Raw genomic sequence first — 20,681 nt, forward strand, 5'->3', positions numbered from 1 at the left:
TCCTCATAAGTGTAATTTTCTTTCTAATTATAGAAAGTTTGGAGTGCAAAATGAGATTTTTGGAGTGCTATTTAAGGTCAATTAGCAAAACATCCTAATCATGTTTAGTCAAACATTGATGATGACATGGCAGATATATGTAACAACCACAATAAAAATAAAGACATAAGAGAAGTTAAGGGAACTCTATTAAAAGTGTTTATTTCTTATGGACTTTTTGTCATCTTATATTTTTGTATAATATTGATAGTGACGCTGTGAGGTAGCATAGAATCCATAGAAAGTCAGACTTTAAAAGAGTCACCGTAGCATTTCTCAAGAAAGAAAAGAGGAACGTATTAGAAGGATAATAATGTAGGAATTATGATGGTGAGCAAAAAGAAAAATTCACATAAATAATTAAGAGGCATGTCTATGATAAAGTAGTACCACCATACACGTATATGATAAATTAGTATATACCATACACATATATGATAAATTAGTACCACCATACACATATATGATAAATTAGTATATACCATACACATATATGATAAATTAGTACCACCATACGCATATATGATAAATTAGTATATACCATACACATATATGATAAATTAGTACCACCATACACATTTATGAAAAATTCATTGATGTACCAATCACAAAGTCTTGCAGAAGACGTCACCGTGGTTATGATAAATTAGTACCACCATACACATATACGATAAATTAGTATATACCATATAGCACCACGTTAATACAAAGTAATGGACAGATCAAGTATATATATTGACGATGGTAATGTAATACCAGACAAATTATACGTGTCTTTTTTGTATTGCATTTAAGCACACAATCCATAATTGTATAATTAGGCAACCTATTTGTGTACATCAATGACGAAATCAATCATGAGAAATGTTAAAGGAGATTTTTTTCAAAGTTGGACTTTTTATAAATTATCTGTCATCTCACAATTTAACGTTAATTTTTGTACCAACATTATAAAATATTGTGCAAAAAAAATGAGGTGACATATAGTCTCACTTTTGAGAGTCTCATTCACATTTATCAGCGATGATATCATATAAATTTCTCTATTTGGCTGAATTAAATGATGGCTTTCATAGGTGAAATGTCCTTATTAAAATAAATAAATACACCTTATGTTTAATGATCGAAATTAGTTCCATGTGATAATGATTACCTTAATAATATTTTGATTTCATTTAATGTCCACATTTTCCACTTCAATTTTTTTTTTAACAAATAATATTATCTACACTAAAAGGATGATGTGCTTAGTCTCACAATTGGGCTAACAGTAATATAATTCAAATTTGCCTTCAGCGAGAATCGTACCTAAGACCTTTCACTTACAAGTCAAAAGGAATACCACTACACCGTAGTACTAAGTGGCATTTCCATTTCAATTTTATCTAACCATTTTTTTCACATTCTAGATGACGGAGTAGTTTTGGGTTAATTTAAATGATATCTTACTATTTTTTTTTTCGGTCAGAAAAATGATATTTTACTAGGATATTTGAATAAAGACACCCTACAATAACATAACAAATTCTATGTATGTATGTTTGTGTAACTTAATTAAAATGTTTTCCTTTTGTTGTTGTAATAAACTTGATTAGGATGGTGAGTTGAGTAGACATGAAAATTTCAAGTCAAATAATTTATTTTTAATGATGTTTGAACCCAATATGTGACTGTGAGAATGCCGGGGGGACAATGATCATCTCGGGCATGCGCAATAGGACAACTTTTCAATGATGCTAAAAAACAACCACATCATCTCTTTCTTTTTTTTCTTTTTTCTTTTTTGTTACAAAGGGGGCTTAAAGGCCAAGCAAAGTTGCTAAATAAAGAAAGACATCAGCTCAAGGGATTTACACAAACGGCTCTGAGTTCTAGCAACCTCAGAAATATCATTTAGTAGTAAATCAACAATTCAAGGAGGAAGGTTATCCAATATAATAAAACCTAGATCTAAAGAAGAAAAAAAATCAGTTTTGCCAAACCATCAGTCATCACGTTCCCTTCACTATAAATATGACTTATATCACATTGATCAAATCGAGAAATCAAGTGATGACATCCATGTAACAAAGAAGTCAAGCGATGCAAATCATGCACAACACATTTGAAGAGTGAAAATAAAATAGCAGAGTCCATTTCGCAAGCAACCCCCTAGCACCTTTATCTAAAGCCATTTTCAAACCCAAAAAGAGACTCCACTACTCAGCTTCAAGGACTTCTCATACTCCTATATTAGCTGAAAAGCCCCCAATCCAAGAACCAATAACATTGTTTTACCCTTGGCGAGAACAGTCAATATTCAATTTCATCTCTGGTCATTTGGGTTTTAACATTCCGGTATAAAATTGGCAAAAATGTCAATTTTGTATATATAAAAAAAGTACACAAACCATATTAATTATATTAGATACACTGAAGTTAATAGCTTCTTAAACAACTGGATTTTGGATTAGGGATCACATGAGCTACAATTAACATTAATAGTATTAATTTTCATGACCAAATAATTAATGCTATTTCATGTCTTGAAATGTGGACTAATTTGTACTTTAGCATCGACACAAAGATTAAAACATGACACTAAAATAATAACCATCCATCACAAAGATTTTAATAATTTGTATAATGCACACACACACTCACCCACACACACATATACACTTTTTCCACTAAATTACAACTACATCCTGAGGAGATTCTCAAAGATGTGAAGCTATTACATGTATTTTCTCGATGGTTCTCTTGAAACGTGCTAGGGTCACATACTTCGAATGAAAAAGGACGGTAGATAGAAGAGATCTATCTGGTTAAGGGTAGCATCATGCTCATTGTAACACAGCCACAACGACATAATATAAAATAGTTCAACAATAATAATCACTAACCACCCTCCCTCCTTGTGAACTTTGAAACATTCCACACCCATATGTTTTAGTACTCTCTCATCATTTCCCACTGCCTTTAGAAAAAACCAGATCTCTCTTTCTCTCTCTCTCTCTCTCTCTCTCTCTCTCTCTCTCTCTCTCTCTCTCTCTCTCATGATCGTCAATGGAGCACCAAGCCATAGATGAGCTTCCCACTGGGAAAATATGCCCACAAAAGCCACCCAAAGATTTTGTACTGCTAGTCTCTGTCCTACTTCTTCTTACAATCGTCCAACTCTATCACCCGTCAATATTCCGCTCTTTATTTTTGTCAAAAACTATTGATTCCAACCCACAAGTGCCTTCTACATCATCGTCGTCGTCGTCAGACCATTCAAATGTTCAGGAGGATGATTTGCCTTCTATTACTAGCAACTTAAATTGTGACATATTTACCGGAGAATGGGTTCCAAATCCAGAGGCTCCCTACTACACAAACACAACATGTTGGGCAATCCATGAGCACCAAAACTGCATGAAGTATGGAAGACCAGACGCTGAGTTCATGAAGTGGAAGTGGAAACCAGATGAATGTGAGCTACCCGTTTTCAACCCGGCGCAGTTCCTCGAATTAGTTAGAGGGAAGTCCATGGCATTTGTTGGAGACTCTGTGGGTAGAAACCAAATGCAGTCCTTGATATGCCTCCTTTCAAGGGTACGTATGCCGCCCTCTATTCTCTAGTGCCCCTCTACCATCAAATAAATTATTTATTATTTAATGTCCCCATAATTTTGTCTTCTTGTTTTTTGGGTAAATCAACCTATATACTTAATTACTAGCAAAGAAATGACAATTACACTCGTTTTCTCTTTTTACACGTTCATGTTTAATTATTATGTTAGCCATTTTTCTTTGATTTACTGATCAACCTGATGGTTAACTTGATCATAGCGACGTTGATTTGATTAGAAAGTAGAATGTTTTATGAAATTTTTTTAATAGTCCAGACTACTCAGCAGTACGAAAAATGAGTGGTTATAATTGAATTGAGAATTTTTTTTTCTTACTTACTAATCTAATAGATAAAAAGCTGAATTACTCAATAATTTAGATGAATATAGGTTTTTTTATGACCTAATGATTGTATAGATATAATATATCTCTAATTCTCTCTATATATACACTGAAGAAATCTGTATTTATTTATTTATTTTTTTGTTAAAAGAAATTTAGGGGGAGGGAAAGTTCATCCTAAGATTATCACAAGCTTTTTTAACAACTTACAGCGAAAAACTGAGTTTTAGCCAAAAAAATCTGTATTTTTTTATAAAAGCATACATATGTCACAGACTCACAGCCAAGATTTTTCTGATGAAAGCTTTTTGTGGCCCCTTCGATGAACATGCATAGTAATTAAGTTAGCGACTTCGAAAGTTGAAGACTAAAAGGAAAAGGAGAAGAAGGTGAGAAAAAAAATATATTTTGGATTGAATCTTGAAATATAATATATAAATTCCTATAGCAACTGGTGCTGTCACTTCTAGATTAGTTAAATAATTTTGTCCTAATATGCATGAGACCTAGATCTTCAAGGTTAGTTGACCTAAGCCCCTTATGTTAATGAAGGGTAAAGGGGATTAGGTAAAAATAATGCGGGCAATATGGTGTCTTTGTCATTTGCACTGGATTTCTCTTTCTTTTATATTAAAATAGTTCAGATTATCGCTTTATTTATGAGATTACAAACCCAAATGCTTTACTTCCCAAATTCATAGTAAATTGAAAGGAGTCTACAGCTTAAACGGCGTAAAACATATGTTCATGTACACAACATCTTGTTCAATTCTCTCCCTCGAATATCATTGCTTCTATTAAAAGAAAAAAAAACCTCAGTTGAAAGCAAGAATACAAGCAAAATGCTTTTCAGTATCTAAGATAATTCTAATTGTCTATGGCGGACCCCCTTGACATATATTCGATGATCAGATCTAGCTTCCCATGTGCTACTGTCCATTACTGTGTCTTAATTATTATATGGCACTCGACTTCCGAATACATAACACAAATGATTAACCCTCCACGTCTGTAGAATAAAGCTTTGGGTCTCAAAATATACTTTTAACAAATATTAAGTGAATTAGGGTGTAAGCAAATCAAACTTACAATTTCAGTAAACATGATTAACTTCAGAACTATTGGATTTGGTTGGTTGGAACCCAAATATGAGCACTCAATTAAGGGCACATTTAAGAATTTTCTGTAAAAGTGATTCAACTTATTAATCATTATTGTATTATATATATTTTTTTTCACTCGTAAGTAACATAACTTAAATTCGAATCTCGTGAATAAGGAGTTCGATACAAATTTATTCTCATTTCTAATGTAATTATCAATGTATAAAAAAATGGTACTTGCCATGCGATGTTTTATTCTCACTATAGCACTTCTAAATTTTGCTAAACTCTACAGAAGTTATTTTTTGCTAAACACAAATCTGTACAAATAAATGCTCGTTGGTATTTAATTTAGGTGGAATATCCAATAGTAGTTTCAAGTACCGAAGATCAGAGATTCATACGCTGGAAGTACACATCCTACAACTTCACTTTGGCCGCATTTTGGACGCCATATTTGATCAAATCCAAGCAAGTAACATACACGGAGGGTCCAACCAAGAACGGCCTTTTTGAGCTCTACCTCGACGAATTTGATGAGGCATGGACAACCCAGATTGATGAATTCGACTACATTATACTTTCTGCAGGGCATTGGTTCTTCCGTTCGATGGTGTACTACGAAAATCAAACGATTTCTGGGTGCAACTATTGCCTCATAGACAATGTGACTGACATAGGCAAACAGTATGCATATAGAAAGGCTTTTAGGACAGCTTTTAAGGCCATCAACAGCTTAGAAAATTTTAAGGGCATAACATATGTGAGGACTTTTGCTCCATCACATTTCGAAAATGGAATGTGGAACGAAGGAGGAAATTGTTTGCGAACGAAGCCGTATAGGAGCAATGAGACACGTTTGGAGGGTATAGATTTGGAGCTTTACAAGATCCAAATTGAGGAGTACAGGAAAGGTGAAAGGGAAGGGAGAAAGAAGGGGTTGAAATACAGGCTATTGGACACAACACAAGCAATGTTATTAAGGCCAGATGGTCATCCTAGTAGATATGGGCACTGGCCAAATGCAAATGTGACTTTGTATAACGACTGTGTGCACTGGTGCTTGCCGGGACCGATCGATACATGGAGCGATTTCTTGCTGGAGATGTTGAAGATGGAAGGTATGAGATCAGCTGAGGAGAAAAAGCTCCGGATTACAAACGACACGACATTGAATTGATGAATGTAATTACTCGAAGTTGATACGTATTTGATCAATGGATTATTCATTTGTTTCAGAGTTTTTTTGGAGTTAAGGTAATATTGAATTACTTGCGACTTTCGTATATAAATGAGATAAAATTATATAGAGAGACAAATCGGACAGTTTAATATAAGTCCAGTGATTTTCTGTGGACGTGAGAAAGGAATTTGCAAATATTTAATTTCAAGTCTTGCAATGTCCACTGCGATGATCCCCCTAACTTTTGTACTATAGCATCGACATAAGCTACAGCAGTAAATCACAAAGATTTTAACAATTTTTATATACATATATTTCACTAATTTACAAATAAATTCTAATGATATTCTCAAGAGTAAATTGTAGTAATGATCCCTCAATTTTAACTCAATTGGAGCAATAGTCCATCAACTAAAAATTCATTACCATTGGTCCCTCAACTAAAAATTCATTATCATTGGTCCTTCAACTCATCAAAACGTGCAGCTATGGTCTCTCAACTAAAAATTTATTATATTAATGGTCTCTCAACTTTAATCAAATTGGAGAAATGGTCCCTCAATTTTAACCCAATTGGAGAAATAACCCTTCAACTTTAACTCAATTGTAGCAATGGTCTTTACAACATAACTCATTTTGACAAAATTCTAACGAAGTTGACAAAAATTACCATAGCTACATGTTTTGATGAGTTGAGAGATCAATGAAAATAAATTTTTAGTTAAGGAACTATTGCTCTAATTTGATTAAAATTGACGGATTATTATTACAATTTACTATATTATCAAATATAAGAGTAGGGGTATGATTTTTTTGATTCGTGGATCCAGACTGTATTACTCGGCCCAATGTGCCACTCAGATTATCGGAGAAATTCCTCGAACAGCCCAGCAAGCAGCTCACATGGCTACATCTCTGTCCAACTAGAGGGTGAGCAACTTTTCATGGGCACCAACGCCTTCCCTCACTAGTTATGGTACTTTCTCGTGACGGGCTGCCATGCCCACCCGCAGTTCTCCAATTGAGGTCTTATAGTCTCTCTGTTCTATCAGCCTCACTTCTCTTTTGGTCACCGTTAGAGTGCTAGTAGCGGTGCGTTGATTTCTAAGTGACTTTTCAGTTGCCTAGAGTGTATCGACTTCCCCTATCCTTTCGTCTCGGCTTGATCTGCGCTTTCTTGTTCTTGCTGGCCCTGTTGGGTTTTTTTCAAAACAAACACAGGAAAAAAAAATGTAGAACGATTCGGATTTTACATCACTATGTTCCCTCTTGAGCCAAGTGGAATCCGGTTTTAGAATATTTGGAGGATCGACTTGGGCCAATAACCAAGGCTTTGACGATCGACAATTGCCAATAGTAAGTTTGCTCCTTTCGTTTTATCTTAAATATATCTGCCTCTCATTTTATATACAATTTCGTCTGCATATTACAGTATCGAAACATGTCACCAGCCAGTAGACATGTACGAAATTGCCACATGTAGATCTCTTTACTTACTGGCCAAGTGCTCACTTGCTTGTACCTAATTGGATGAAGAGCTTCAAAGTATTTTAATTGCACGAAGAATGGCTGGTGGGTTTGCTATATTTTAGGAGTAGGATTCTCACAAACCCCTCCTCTCAACACTTTTTTCTTTGTATTTCTCTTTCTAAAAGTGAGACAACTAGTGGAAGTCACGGTTATCCATTCTTTCTTAGCTTGGAAATACTATGAGAAATTTCATCTTGTCCGTTGCCACAGTCAAGCAGACTTACCAGCTCGGAACATCGAACTTGAAACCTTCCACATTTTTTTGTTTATTAAGGAACCGCAGTCCGTATCCTTACCACTGGATTGTCACTATTGGAAAGGATTAGTACATCCTTGTTTTTTTTAATTCTATTTTAATTTTTTCTGGATATATAGTGTGTGGTCAAGCCATTAGTGGTAGGTCCGATAGTGACCAAAATATAGCAAACCCGCCAGCCATTCTTCATGCAATTAAAATATTTTGAAATTCTTCATTCAATTAGGTACAAGCTACTGATCAGCACTTCGCCAGCTCTAAGTACAGAGATCTGTTTGGGCAATTTCATACATTTCTACTGGCTGCAGGTGACATGTTTTGATATTATAATATGCAAACGAAATTGTATATAATACGATAGGCAGATATACTTGATAATCGGTGTCTTTTGGCCTTCAACCACGAATATATTTGTTCTCAAGTTATTGGTCTCATTTGTCTGTCATTTTGTATACAGATGGATATTCTTCAAAGTTTCAGATTGTTTGTAATTTGGAAAGCATCAAATGGCTGTCATTGTCCTTTTCCTTTGCGAGCTTCCACACATCTCTACTGACATAGTTGCTTATATGGTAAAAACGTTATTCTCAGGACTAGATCATGCTGATTCTTTATTAAAGGACATAATATGGATATGGTGTCGATAAACCGTCAATAATAGTTGAACAACTGTTTTTTGGGTGACAGGATGATAATGGACTAGGGAACTACATATTTCATTATATAGCAAAACATATCAACTTGTTATATCAACACTTTATGGCATTATCGCAAGGATGGACGTCTTACACAACTGGTAAAGCTGTGCAAAAATAATTTTGTTACACTATTACAGTAAAAACATCTATATAATCATAATGTTGGGACCAAACCAATTTTATAACTTTAGGGTGGTTATTGGTTTCCAGATGTATAGCTAAAAAATATTATTTTTTTGACTTAGTTATCCTTAACGAAAATTGTATGAATACAAAGATGTAATGTTGAAAAAAGAAAGACTTCCAATCTTTAAAATCTAGTGCATATATATTGGAATGCTCTCTTTAATGCTTCTCTATAAACATGGTTGAGAAGGTAGAAAAATTATGGCTCGCCAAGCAGCCGTCCGTGTTGACGAGGTACCACGTACCCGCAAGCTCAAAGGTGTGGTATGAACTCTAAAGATATATTGTCCCAGTAACAATTATAGAGAAATATTTAGCTCATCTTAAACTGTTATTTATGACCTTGCCTATTTTTGTACTTGTTAACTATTATTAGTATATGGAGACAAGTTTCCAAACAAGGCCAGAAAAAATTATAACTTATTACAATATTAACTACCCAAGTTAAGATCAAAATTCTTTATAACTATGAAGTGGTTATTCCCATACTAGAGTACTATAAAAAGATTTTACCGTGTAAATTTCATATAACAACATTACTAGATTACCTTGTTTACCTTGTTTGCCTGTCTACAGTGACTACCCCTTTTAATTGGTAGTCTCAATCACTTCAGAAACGGTTTGGACAGCCTGCTTGCCAAGGTAAAAGTGATAGCAACCAAGCAACTGTTTGAAAGTGGTGGCATATATGATAGTAACTCAATCTTTAGTGCCATCTATCAGTCACTAAAGACTGAAAGCGACCACCATTTTTTTCTTATTTTTCATATGTTAATGGTAAAACATATATTTGAAACGAAATCACATTTCTACTAAATATGTTAACGGAACAAAACACGGTGACCACAAGGATGTGATTTCGGGTTAGTGTTTACCCTTCAATAAACTACCCGCACTATTTTGTGCATTATTTTGTTCCCAGTGATAAGTAAAGTCCGCAGATGCGTAGCCAAAGTCGCACTATTACATTCCACTATCAATCCATACACTGACGATATGAACAGTGAAGGCCATGAGCCTAATCTGAGAACTCTTCACTTTACAATCATTTCTGACTTCACTCTTAAGCCACTCCAGACCCAAACACTTCTGGTATAAAATACCTGATGACTATCCGTATGAAATGAGTCAAAGTATATATGCACTCAATTATTGTTGGCTAGATTTTATCCCAAGAAAGAATAAATCAAGTTCATTTGGGCCACTGAGCCAGAAGTTAAGCCAGTTGATCAAGATAGTGTACTAGCTCTCGGCATCAGAATTTGAAAAATTTGCAAATTGCGCTTTACCACAATAATGGAAAGCATGATGCATGTGCACTAGTTTGATCCCCCACCTCCCCTTCCCCCTAACAACTAACAATTTAACTCACTAATGTTATCGTTTGTCAAAAAAAAAAAAAAAAAAACCTAGTGCACATGTAACTGTTTTAGAAGGTAATTATCCCCAAATAATGTGTATGCAATTATATGTAAGGTGGCTTTACTACTTTTTGTCCAAAGTTGTTATTAATTATGAAAAAGGATACCTCAACAAGAAAAGTGGCATCATAATTTGGGTGGTAACCATAACAAACAAGTTGCTAATTTTCCTCAATTATCACATTATTATTGGACCTATATATAAATATATTTCATGAATCCAATAATCTCTTTCTAGCCTCACAATTCTCCACCATGAAGTTTCAAGCCATTGGTCTGCCTAATGCAAAATACACACAACCAAACATCACCTACAAAAAAGGTATTCTTCTAGCCCTCACCTTACTTCTGCTCACCACAATCCCTCTCTGTATAAACAACAGCACAACTTCTCCATTGCCATCTCCTAACAGCAACATTACCAGTGGATTAAAAACCCTACAAGATGAAGACCAATGCCAAATATTTAGTGGGAGTTGGATTCCATATCCAGATGGACCTGCTTACTACACAAATGAAACTTGCAATTTGATCCTTGATCAGCAGAACTGCTTGAAGTTCGGGAGGCCCGACACGGAGTTCATGAAGTGGAGGTGGAAGCCCCAAGATTGCGAGTTGCCATTGTTCGATGCAGCTCAGTTCTTGGAGCTTGTTAGAGGGAAGTCATTAGCATTTCTTGGTGATTCTGTTGGAAGGAATCAAATGCAGTCCTTGCTGTGCCTTTTGTCCAATGTAAGCATTCAATTACTATTAGATAGTCCGGCTATGGAAATGACGTCTGTTCTTTTTTTTTTTTTTTACAAATCACCACAAAGATTTTGAAAAATTCCAAGATAGTCCTGCTATGAAACTGACGTCCGTTCTATCTTTCAGGTGACTTATCCTGAGGATGTTTCTCACAAGTATTCAACAAACACAGATTACTTCAAGCGCTACGTATACCATGACTACAACTTCACTATGGCAACTCTCTGGGCACCCTACTTGGTTAAATCTAGAGATGCCGACCCGAATGGCCACGGCATCAACAGCCTCATGAGCCTCTACTTAGACGAGCCCGACGAGGGATGGGAAACTGAGGTTGAAAATTTCGATTATGTCATCGTCTCAGCAGGGCAATGGTTCTTCCGGCCGCTGATATACTACGAAAATGGTCGCGTCATAGGGTGTCACAAGTGCGGACGAGACGACATGAAATCTTTTCTCACGTACTACGGTTACAAAAAAGCATTCCGAACAGTGTTTAGGACCCTTCGGAATCTCAAAAACTACAAAGGGGTGACGTTTTTGAGGACGTTTTCTCCGTCACACTTCGAAAACGGGGCGTGGAACGAGGGAGGGAATTGTCCGAGGACGAGGCCTTTCAGCAAGGAAGAAATGAAGCTAGATGGGTACATTTTGGAGATGCATTTGACACAAGTAGAGGAGCTAAAAGCAGCAGAAAAGAAAGGTATGAAAAGAGGCCTTGAATTTAGGTTAATGGATACAACTGAAGCTATGTTGCTGAGGCCTGATGGACATCCAAACTTCTACGGACAGTCACCTCACCGGAACATGACTATTGCTGACTGTGTCCACTGGTGCTTGCCTGGCCCCATTGATACGTGGAATGAGATTTTGCTGTATATGTTGAAATCCGGGCACAAACCATCCTGACGCGAAGAAGAAGCTTCGTTCCGTGCACTTGGGATGGGATGTTACTCTTGCAATATTAAAATACCGACACGATACCCGCATGGTTGGCTTGACATATTGTCATTGCAACAACCTAGAGTACATTATAAAATATACTTGATGAAACGTTATATGTACACATTGTTTACACTTTATACACATTTATATTTTGTGTATTTCAAAGTAAATATAATATATATATATATATATATATATATAATTAATCACACAAACAAAGGTTCTTGATGCATGTGGTAGAAAGAGTTATTTATTTGGGTCAGTTGTGGTGGATACATAGATTTGAGTTATGCTCAGAAGAATCATGATTATGCTAGCATTATCTTGGTGAGAAAGACAACGTACTTGCAAAAATTTGATCTTGTTTGCTGGCTACTTGTATATTTTTATATAAAATTAGGTGAGTTGTTTACTTCGTAATATTACGACTGCTTATGGCCCAACTGAAGACGACAACAGCGAAATTTCGTTGTTCGTTACCGTGTAGTTTCGGTGCATTTGATTCTCAAATGCTCCACTGTTCTTATTGAGACAAAGTAGGTTATTAATTCACGTTTTATGAGATTAGTATATGAGCGTTGATGTATATTTCATGATCATAATATAAACTACATGTGTACGGCCAAATCTGGGGGTTTAGATTGGACGAACTGACCGAAGCAAAGTCTAAAACTTAGATGAAGGTTTTAGCCTCACAATGGGCTAGTAATAATATGGTTAAAATTCGCCTTTGACGAGAATCAAACCTAAGACCTTTCACTTACAAGTGAAGATGAATATCATTAGACCGTAGTACTAAGCGTCAACGTTATAGCAAGTTAGGGCAAATATTTTTAACCCACATGTTGAATAATCCCTTAAGACAAAGACAGCCTTCCAAACTAATAAAAGAATATTTATCCCTTAAGGCCAATGTAAAATAATTTCTTAGCACGTTTGTTGATATAAAAAAGGTCGTACCCAGTGCACAAGGCTCCCGCTTTACGCAGGGTCTGGGAAAGATGAATGTCCGTTAGCCTTACCCCCATTTATGGAGATGCTGCTCCCAAGTCTCGAACCCGAGATCTACCGCTCATGGGCGAAGGCACTTAGCACGTTTGTTGATATAATATAAGATTAAAAAAAAAAGTAATTTTCTTTATTTGTATACGTTCAATATTTGAAACCAAGTATATTTCATACAACAAAGTTCTTCACACCCCCTCTCCTCTTGTGTTCTAAATTTCTCATTCCCTCCATCTTTTACAATACAAGATATATTAGGTTTAGCATACAAACAGAATTTGGAAATATCGATAGCGTCTTCATGGAACACTCTTCAAAACGATCTTGACGAAGAGCAATATGTTCAAAAGCTAAAATGTAGAGCAATCAAGATAAAATTCAAACAGAATACAACATCTTTCCAGCAATCAAGATAAAATTCAAAAATACAAACCAGCATTTGCAATGGAGAAGATGAAACTATTGTAAGATCAAAAGGAAAGATGCAACTGACCAAGTCTTTTTTCCTCTCCTCTAACTTTTCAAGTATAGCCTTCTTTGAAGCTTCTATGTCATTTTCTGTTTCAACTGTCGTATTTGGGTCACCAGTGGATTCATCTGATTGGCCAGATCGACTGGCATCCAATGCGGTTTCTGCATTTTCAAGTTCATCTCTCAAATTCCTTTCACTCTCGTCCATCTCCTGATAACCGTAATCACAGAATTTCAGAAAGGGTGTGACTTTCCATTAACTAAAGTTCGATGTCCTCAACATCATCAAATAAAGATCAAGATACAAGTGTGGGACAACAATACATGATGAATAAGAGCATCATGCAAAAATAAGTTGTGGGAAACGTAAGGCTCACTGTGAGCTTCCTCTTAAGCAAATCTGCTTCTTGAATTCTCTCCTGTATTTTACTTTCACAATTGGATACAGCGCTTTCATATGCAGCATTCTCTTCCTGCAATGCCTGTCCACAAGTACAAATGGGAACTACTAAGAAATAAAATCAATCAACAATGAAAAACATGGCCTTTTTTGAACTAGACAAGTCCATAGCAAAAAATCAACATTCACATAAACCAGAATAGAAAGGTTCAAAATTTGAGGAAAATGTTCAACAATTCAAAGTTGAAAACAAGAATTACAATCCAAACAAAAAAACCAGATAGAAAACGACCGAATTCGAATCAGAACATCCCAATTCAACAACAATCGCACAACGACCCAGATAAGAAAAATCAATCGAAATTCAGACAAACCGAACCTGTTCGCGGGTGGTGGAATGGGAGTTCAACTGGAGAGCAAGGGCGGCGTTGGAAGCGAGGGAGTGGGCGTGGAGATCAGGGAGGCGCTGAGAGATGTCGGAAGGAGGGAGTCTGAGCCGGAGGTCATGGATCGAACGGCCGAGAGAAGATGCTTTGTGATCCAAGTCCAGGACACACTTCTGCTACTCCTGAGTGAATATCAGCGGGATGCCTTGTTCGTTGTCTTGCCCGCCACCTCCTCCCACTACGTCTGCTGCCCATGCTAGCAGTCCCGCCATCCCTCCCGCTCTCTCACTGTGTGGATGGCCAGGCAAGGCAGTGTCGCGGTTTCAGAATCGACCCGGAAACGAAGCGGGTTGAGAGCAATCCGGGCCCTCGTGGCGTTTATGAAAAATGAGATCCAGTTTGTTTGAACAACTTGAGGCCCATTGGGCTTGAGAAAGTTCAATTGAGTGGACGAGGTTTCTGGCTCGGATGCTAAATTACTTAAGAATTGACAAACATATTTATTCTTATTAGTAACATATCATTTAGTTTTCAAAATTTTGTCGTCAAATTTTGTGGTTAGCATCTAAAAATTTTGTTATAAAAAGAAATAAAAAAAATTAAACAAGAGAATAATTAACTATTACTTTATTTAGCTGTCCCCGTTGTCCGTTGATCAGCGACGCCTTTCATATCAACGGTGGATATTGCATGAGCTCCTTTAAGTAAGTCAAGTCAATGGAAAATGTACGGTTCTCACTTTCACTTTGTCATTCATTCAGGATGAGCTGCTTGTTCGAACGATCGATCGATCCATCTGAAATTTTTTATGAACACAACTAGTTAGTAATGGCTCTTCTGAGATCAGCAGCTTTTAAAGATTCCAATTCTTCGTCTCAACGTTGTTATCACGTGTTCTTGAGTTTCAGAGGGGAAGACACACGCAAGACTTTTACGGACCACCTCTACACAGCCTTGGTCAATGCAGGATTCCAAACGTTCCGTGACAACGATGAGCTCGAGAGGGAAGAAGACATCAAGCCGGAACTGGAGAAAGCGATCCGGCAGTCACAAACTTGTGTAATTGTGTTTTCCAAAGAATACGCATCTTCCAGATGGTGCCTTGACGAGCTTTTGATCATCCTCGAGCGCAAGAGGACTAACAGAGAGTTTGTAGTTCTACCTGTCTTCTACGACGTCGATCCATCCCATCTGAGGAAGCAGACGGGAAGTTTTGCAGAAGCATTTTCCAGGCACCAAAGTGCTCAGTCTTCCAGCAAGGTCAGCAGATGGAGGGCGGCACTTGCACAAGTTGCAGATTTAGCTGGCATGGTGTTACCAAATCAAGCTGACGGGTAAAGTTTAATAATTTTTTCATATTATTTCATGTGAAAATACATAATTTAATTATAACATGACTACAAGTTAGATTTAATGATTTTGTTTGAACTGTAAATTTTAGGTATGAGCAGTGGCGAAGCCATGTGAGGGCGAGGAGTGGCGGCCGCCACTCCCCTCGCCGGAAAACACAGCCCCAGCGCAGGTTCAGCCCCTCCCCTCCGCAGCTCCGCTCCGTCTGTTCTGTTCTTCGGATGAACTGGTTCTCTGCAACTAGATTCTTTTTTCTTTTCTTTTTTTAAATCCAGGCCAAAACGACGTCGTTTTGGTCCTGGTAAAAAAAATTTTAAAAACTGACACCAAACGGCGTCGTTTCATCTGTTTTGAAAAAATATATATATATGGTGCCGGGGGGGGTAACGTGTCCCCCATTCAACCTTCTTTACTCTCTCTCAGCTCTCAGGCCCCTCACGACCAATTACAGACAGAGAGAGCAGCAAAGCTGCCCCCCCTAAATCCCGGCCCTCTCACTTCCGTCGAACTTTGCTCCGTCAATCACATACCCATTCCTTCTTCCTACCTCCCGCAACGTCAAATCCAACCCAGATTTTCCCATCAATCTCTCTCCTCCGTCGACCTCATCCCAATCTCTCTCTTCCCAGAACGACCTCACGCTGAATCCCTCTTTTCTCCGTCGACCTCATCCCAATCCTCTCCTCCAAGACAATGAATACAGTGATTATGAAGATTGGATTTTGATGATTTCAAAAATTGATCTTTGGCTTTTTTGATTAATAATCTTTACAGTTAATGATTTTAAAAAAAATAAATGGGGAAGAGAAGGACTGGAGGTGAATCTCCAGAGAAAAGAGGACTAGAAGCGGGTCTCCGGAGAAGAGAGGGATTTCAGGGTGAGGTCGCCCAGAGAAGAGAGGGACTGGAGGTGGGTCTCTGGAGAAGAGAGGTTTGGGGCTGAAGAATAAGCCCTGGGATGGAAGTATTTGACAGACTTGTTGGAGTTGGAGAAGGAAGACCGAGTGTGTTTGGTCACATGTTTAAAAGAAGAGTCGATTGTTTGGTTACAAAGAATAGCAGAGTGCTTGGAGAAACTTTAAAGTTTAAAGGACAAGTGTTGTAAAATGGTTTCTCCACATAAGAAGTCAGTGAAATTGGGTACTCACTGTTGATTACCCAAGTATTATCCTGGGAAAATATTAAATAGACAGGTGTTATAATGTTATTAGGCCACCTGTCATAGTGAGTAAATTGACTACTGATTAGTCAGTATTCAAGTATTGTTCTTTTTTTTTTCTTCTGACCCCACCTTTTTTTTGTGATTTGTTAACCCATTTCGCTCTTTTTTTTTTTTATAATTATTCTTGTATGTATTTTTTCCCTCCTTTTAAGACCCCAGCGTATTTATTTTAAACTCTCACATTATCTATTACTATTGTATTAATTTTTTAAGAAATAATGTAAATATTGCTTAATGCTTATTTTACGATAAAAGAAATTTATTTAAATCCATCTAGGCTCCTACCTAAATCTCGCCTAGAAGCCTAGCTGCTAGGCCCCAGTCCGCTGCCTGATTAGCGCCTAACGTTTTTTAGAATCTAATTCTAACCAATTTAAGCTTCTTACATGACTTTGATATTACCACTTACAACACTTTTGGTAAAGAGACTCTTTTCTGTTATGAATATTGACTCAAAACTTTGTACTCTCTAATGTGAAGGCAACCGTTTCGATGAACATTGCACTCTTTTGAATTTCGCCCCTCCCCTCGGGAAATCCTGGCTTCGCCACTGATGAGTCGAAGTTTATCAAAAAGATTGTTAAAGTCATAGAAGGAAAACTAAGGCGGGTCACACCCTTAAGTGTTTCCCCTAAGTTGATTGGAATTCAATCTCGAGCGAAAAGAATCGATTCCTGGTTAAAAGATGGATCGACTGATGTTGGCGTACTTGTACTTTATGGGATCAGTGGAGTTGGCAAGACGACCATTGCGAAATCTGTTTATAATTCAAACTTTAGAAGATTTGAAGGAAGAAGTTTTGTTGAAAATATCCGAGAACTTTCGGAACAACCAAATGGCTTGGTACAAATACAAAAACATCTTCTTTCTGATATTTTGAATGGGAGAAATGTGGAAATACACAGCGTTAGCGAGGGAGTATCTAAGGTTGAAGATGCCATCAGATCGAAGAGGGTTCTTCTTATCCTCGATGATGTGGATCATACGAACCAATTGGATGCGGTATTTAGGATGAAACATTGTTTTTATCCGGGAAGTAAGATCATCATAACAACTAGGCGTGCAAAGTTGTTAAAGCCTCAACAAGTTTCTGAGGTGCATAATGTTGAACCTTTGAGTTACAATGAATCTATGGAACTCTTCAGTTGGCATGCTTTTGAACAAGATCATCCCGTTGATGGTTTCATGAAACATTCAGAAGAGGTGGTAGATCACTGTGGAGGACTTCCATTAGCTCTTCGAGTTTTGGGTTCTTCTCTAATGGGGGAAAGTATAACTGTATGGCAAAGTACGTTAGAGAAATTAAAGGCTATTCCAGATGGTCAAATCATGAAGAAACTCAGATCAAGCTACGACTCTTTACAAGACAATCATGATCGAGATTTATTTCTCCATATTGCTTGTTTCTTTGTTGGAAAGGACAAAGATTGCGTTGTTAGGATTTTGGATGACTGTCAGTTCTACACTGTTGTTGGAATTCAAAATCTCGTCGACAGGTGCTTAGTGACAATTCATCAATGTGAGTGGCACAAATATTGCAAGATTCAGATGCATGACTTAGTTCGTGACATGGGCAGAGAAATTGTTCGCTCAGAATCAGAGGAGCCGGAGAAGCGTAGTAGATTATGGCATCATAAAGATTCTTTCAAAGTATTGAGAGAAAAAAATGTAAGAATCATGCTTGGGTTGTATGTATGTTTTTCCTATTTTGTGTAGCTTTTACTAATTTCTTTTCCTTTTTCTTTACATTAGGGTACCCAAACAATTTGCGGTCTTGTCCTGAATATGTTTCCTGCAGACACCACTTCAATGAATTCGGATGAGATGGTCTTCGAAACCGAGGCATTTACAAGGATGCACAAACTCAAATTACTCCATCTCAGTCATGTACAATTGAATGGATCGTATGCAGAATTTCCGACAGAATTGAGATGGTTGTGTTGGCATGAATTTTCTTTGAATTCCATACCCATCAATTTTCCGTTGGAGAATCTGGTTGTTCTTGAAATGCATCATAGCTGCTTGAGACAAGTTTGGAAGGGAACAAAGGTATGTTACGCTATACTTTTCCTCATCCTTTTCTTTAAGGGTTCTCATTTTGAACATTCAATATTGTGCATATGTAAGAATGAATTAACGTTTCGTCTCTCCTCTTTTGTTTTCTTAATTTCATTACTTTTTTTCAACAGTGCCTTCCATCGTTAAAGATCCTTGATCTTAGTCATTCTCATGACCTTAGAGAAAGTGTTGCTGACTTCTCACTTTTCCCCAATTTAGAAAAACTGATTCTTGTAGATTGTCGGAATCTGATTGATGTCCATGAATCCATTGAAAGCCTAGAGAAGCTTGTTTACTTGAATATGAAGGATTGCAAAAGTATTAGGATGTTGAACAAGAACATTGGTAAGCTCAAGTTACTCAAAACACTCATTATATCTGGTTGTTCGAATCTTAACGAGTCTTCAGTGGACATGATGAGGAACATGGAGTCTCTGAAAGTGCTTGAAGCAGATGAAATTCCAGTGAATCAAGTACTTACTGCTGGTGGGCAGTTGATTGAATCTTGGTCTGCGAGAAGTTCGTATATTTTTTGGACCTCTTTACCACGTTCTTTAGTATCTTTAAGTCTTAGCGGGCGCAATCTCTCGAATGAAGATTTTCCAATGGAACTTGGTAATCTATCTTCCTTGGAAAAATTAAATCTACAGTCCACTTCAGTTTGTAGCCTACCAAGTTGCATCAAAGGGCTAAAGAAGCTTTGTGAACTCAACTTTGGCGGGTGCAAGAGTCTTAAAGAACTTGTAGGGCTACCAAAAGTGAAGCATGTGTTTGTGACTGATTGCACATCATTGGAAAAGGTAACATATGAATCATTTTCATCCTACAAAAATAGTTTAGTCTTGTTTCGTCACAACCGCAGCCTAGTTGAGGCGGAGTATACGTTCAGACTAGAACCCATTGGAAAAGTTGATACAGAAATGATCAACCTGTTGGAATTGCGCAATTATTTGGAATCCACGGCAACCATTAAGATGCACGTCCCATTTTCGTATGGAAAGATTTCGCAAGACTATGAGTCTCGTCCCATCCAGGTAAACCTCTCTCTCTCTCTCTCTCTCTCTCTCTCTCTCTCCATCTCTAGATTTGTCTCATATCCTATAAAAGTTAAATAGTAATGATTTCCATGGCATTCGTATATAGGGACTGTATGAATATGGTATATTCAGCACATTTCTTCCAGGGAATCAGGTTCCAGGTCGATTTGGCCATAGAAGTAGTGATGCAGGGACCTCAATATCCTGTAGAGTGCCTTCACTGCCTCCAAATTATGTAATTCGAGGCTTGAACATCTTTGCTGTCTATGCACTTTCCGAACATTCTTCTTTTCATTTATTCGATAATCCATTATTTAAGAAAGTATGGAATAAGAGCAAGAGTCTAAAGTGGATTTATAACCCGCAAGTGTACGGGATTCCCAGGGAGGGAGAAGCAGTGGCGAAGCCAGGATTTCCCGAGGGGAGGGGCGAAATTCAAAAGAGTGCAATGTTCATCGAAACGGTTGCCTTCACATTAGAGAGTACAAAGTTTTGAGTCAATATTTATAACAGAAAAGAGTCTCTTTACCAAAAGTGTTGTAAGTGGTAATATCAAAGTCATGTAAGAAGCTTAAATTGGTTAGAATTAGATTCTAAAAAACGTTAGGCGCTAATCAGGCAGCGGACTGGGGCCTAGCAGCTAGGCGTCTAGGCGAGATTTAGGTAGGAGCCTAGATGGATTTAAATAAATTTCTTTTATCGTAA

General features: G+C 37.2%; 3 protein-coding genes and 1 long non-coding RNA gene across 5 annotated transcripts; 3 read left to right on the top strand and 1 right to left on the bottom strand.

The window, feature by feature from the left end:
- The first annotated feature begins 2,900 nt into the window (after positions 1-2,900).
- LOC126609792 (protein trichome birefringence-like 19) lies at positions 2,901-6,352 on the top strand. The gene is made up of 2 exons (XM_050277721.1): positions 2,901-3,618; positions 5,437-6,352. Exons 1-2 carry the CDS (start codon positions 3,088-3,090, stop codon positions 6,259-6,261), a joined length of 1,356 nt encoding a protein of 451 aa, XP_050133678.1. The 5' UTR covers positions 2,901-3,087; the 3' UTR covers positions 6,262-6,352.
- A 4,126-nt stretch (positions 6,353-10,478) lies between these two features.
- Positions 10,479-12,205, top strand: LOC126609694 (protein trichome birefringence-like 19). The gene is made up of 2 exons (XM_050277563.1): positions 10,479-11,087; positions 11,229-12,205. Exons 1-2 carry the CDS (start codon positions 10,611-10,613, stop codon positions 12,009-12,011), a joined length of 1,260 nt encoding a protein of 419 aa, XP_050133520.1. The 5' UTR covers positions 10,479-10,610; the 3' UTR covers positions 12,012-12,205.
- A 998-nt stretch (positions 12,206-13,203) lies between these two features.
- On the bottom strand, positions 13,204-14,777 carry LOC126610839 (uncharacterized). Of its 2 annotated transcripts, XR_007618622.1 has the most exons (3): positions 14,303-14,685; positions 13,901-14,005; positions 13,204-13,734 (listed from the first exon to the last, which is right to left on the bottom strand). It is a non-coding gene; the product is annotated as an uncharacterized LOC126610839 (long non-coding RNA). The 2 variants fall into 2 exon arrangements; XR_007618621.1 differs by having other exon boundaries at positions 13,204-14,005; positions 14,303-14,777.
- A 255-nt stretch (positions 14,778-15,032) lies between these two features.
- On the top strand, positions 15,033-20,472 carry LOC126610742 (disease resistance protein RPV1-like). Its single transcript, XM_050278860.1, has 5 exons — positions 15,033-15,645; positions 17,435-18,549; positions 18,634-18,930; positions 19,071-19,973; positions 20,083-20,472. Exons 1-5 carry the CDS (start codon positions 15,138-15,140, stop codon positions 20,470-20,472), a joined length of 3,213 nt encoding a protein of 1,070 aa, XP_050134817.1. The 5' UTR covers positions 15,033-15,137.
- The last annotated feature ends 209 nt before the right edge of the window (positions 20,473-20,681 follow it).

The sequence above is a fragment of the Malus sylvestris genome, chromosome 17 (genome assembly GCF_916048215.2).
Source record: "Malus sylvestris chromosome 17, drMalSylv7.2, whole genome shotgun sequence".
In the NCBI taxonomy this organism is placed as follows: domain Eukaryota; kingdom Viridiplantae; phylum Streptophyta; class Magnoliopsida; order Rosales; family Rosaceae; genus Malus; species Malus sylvestris.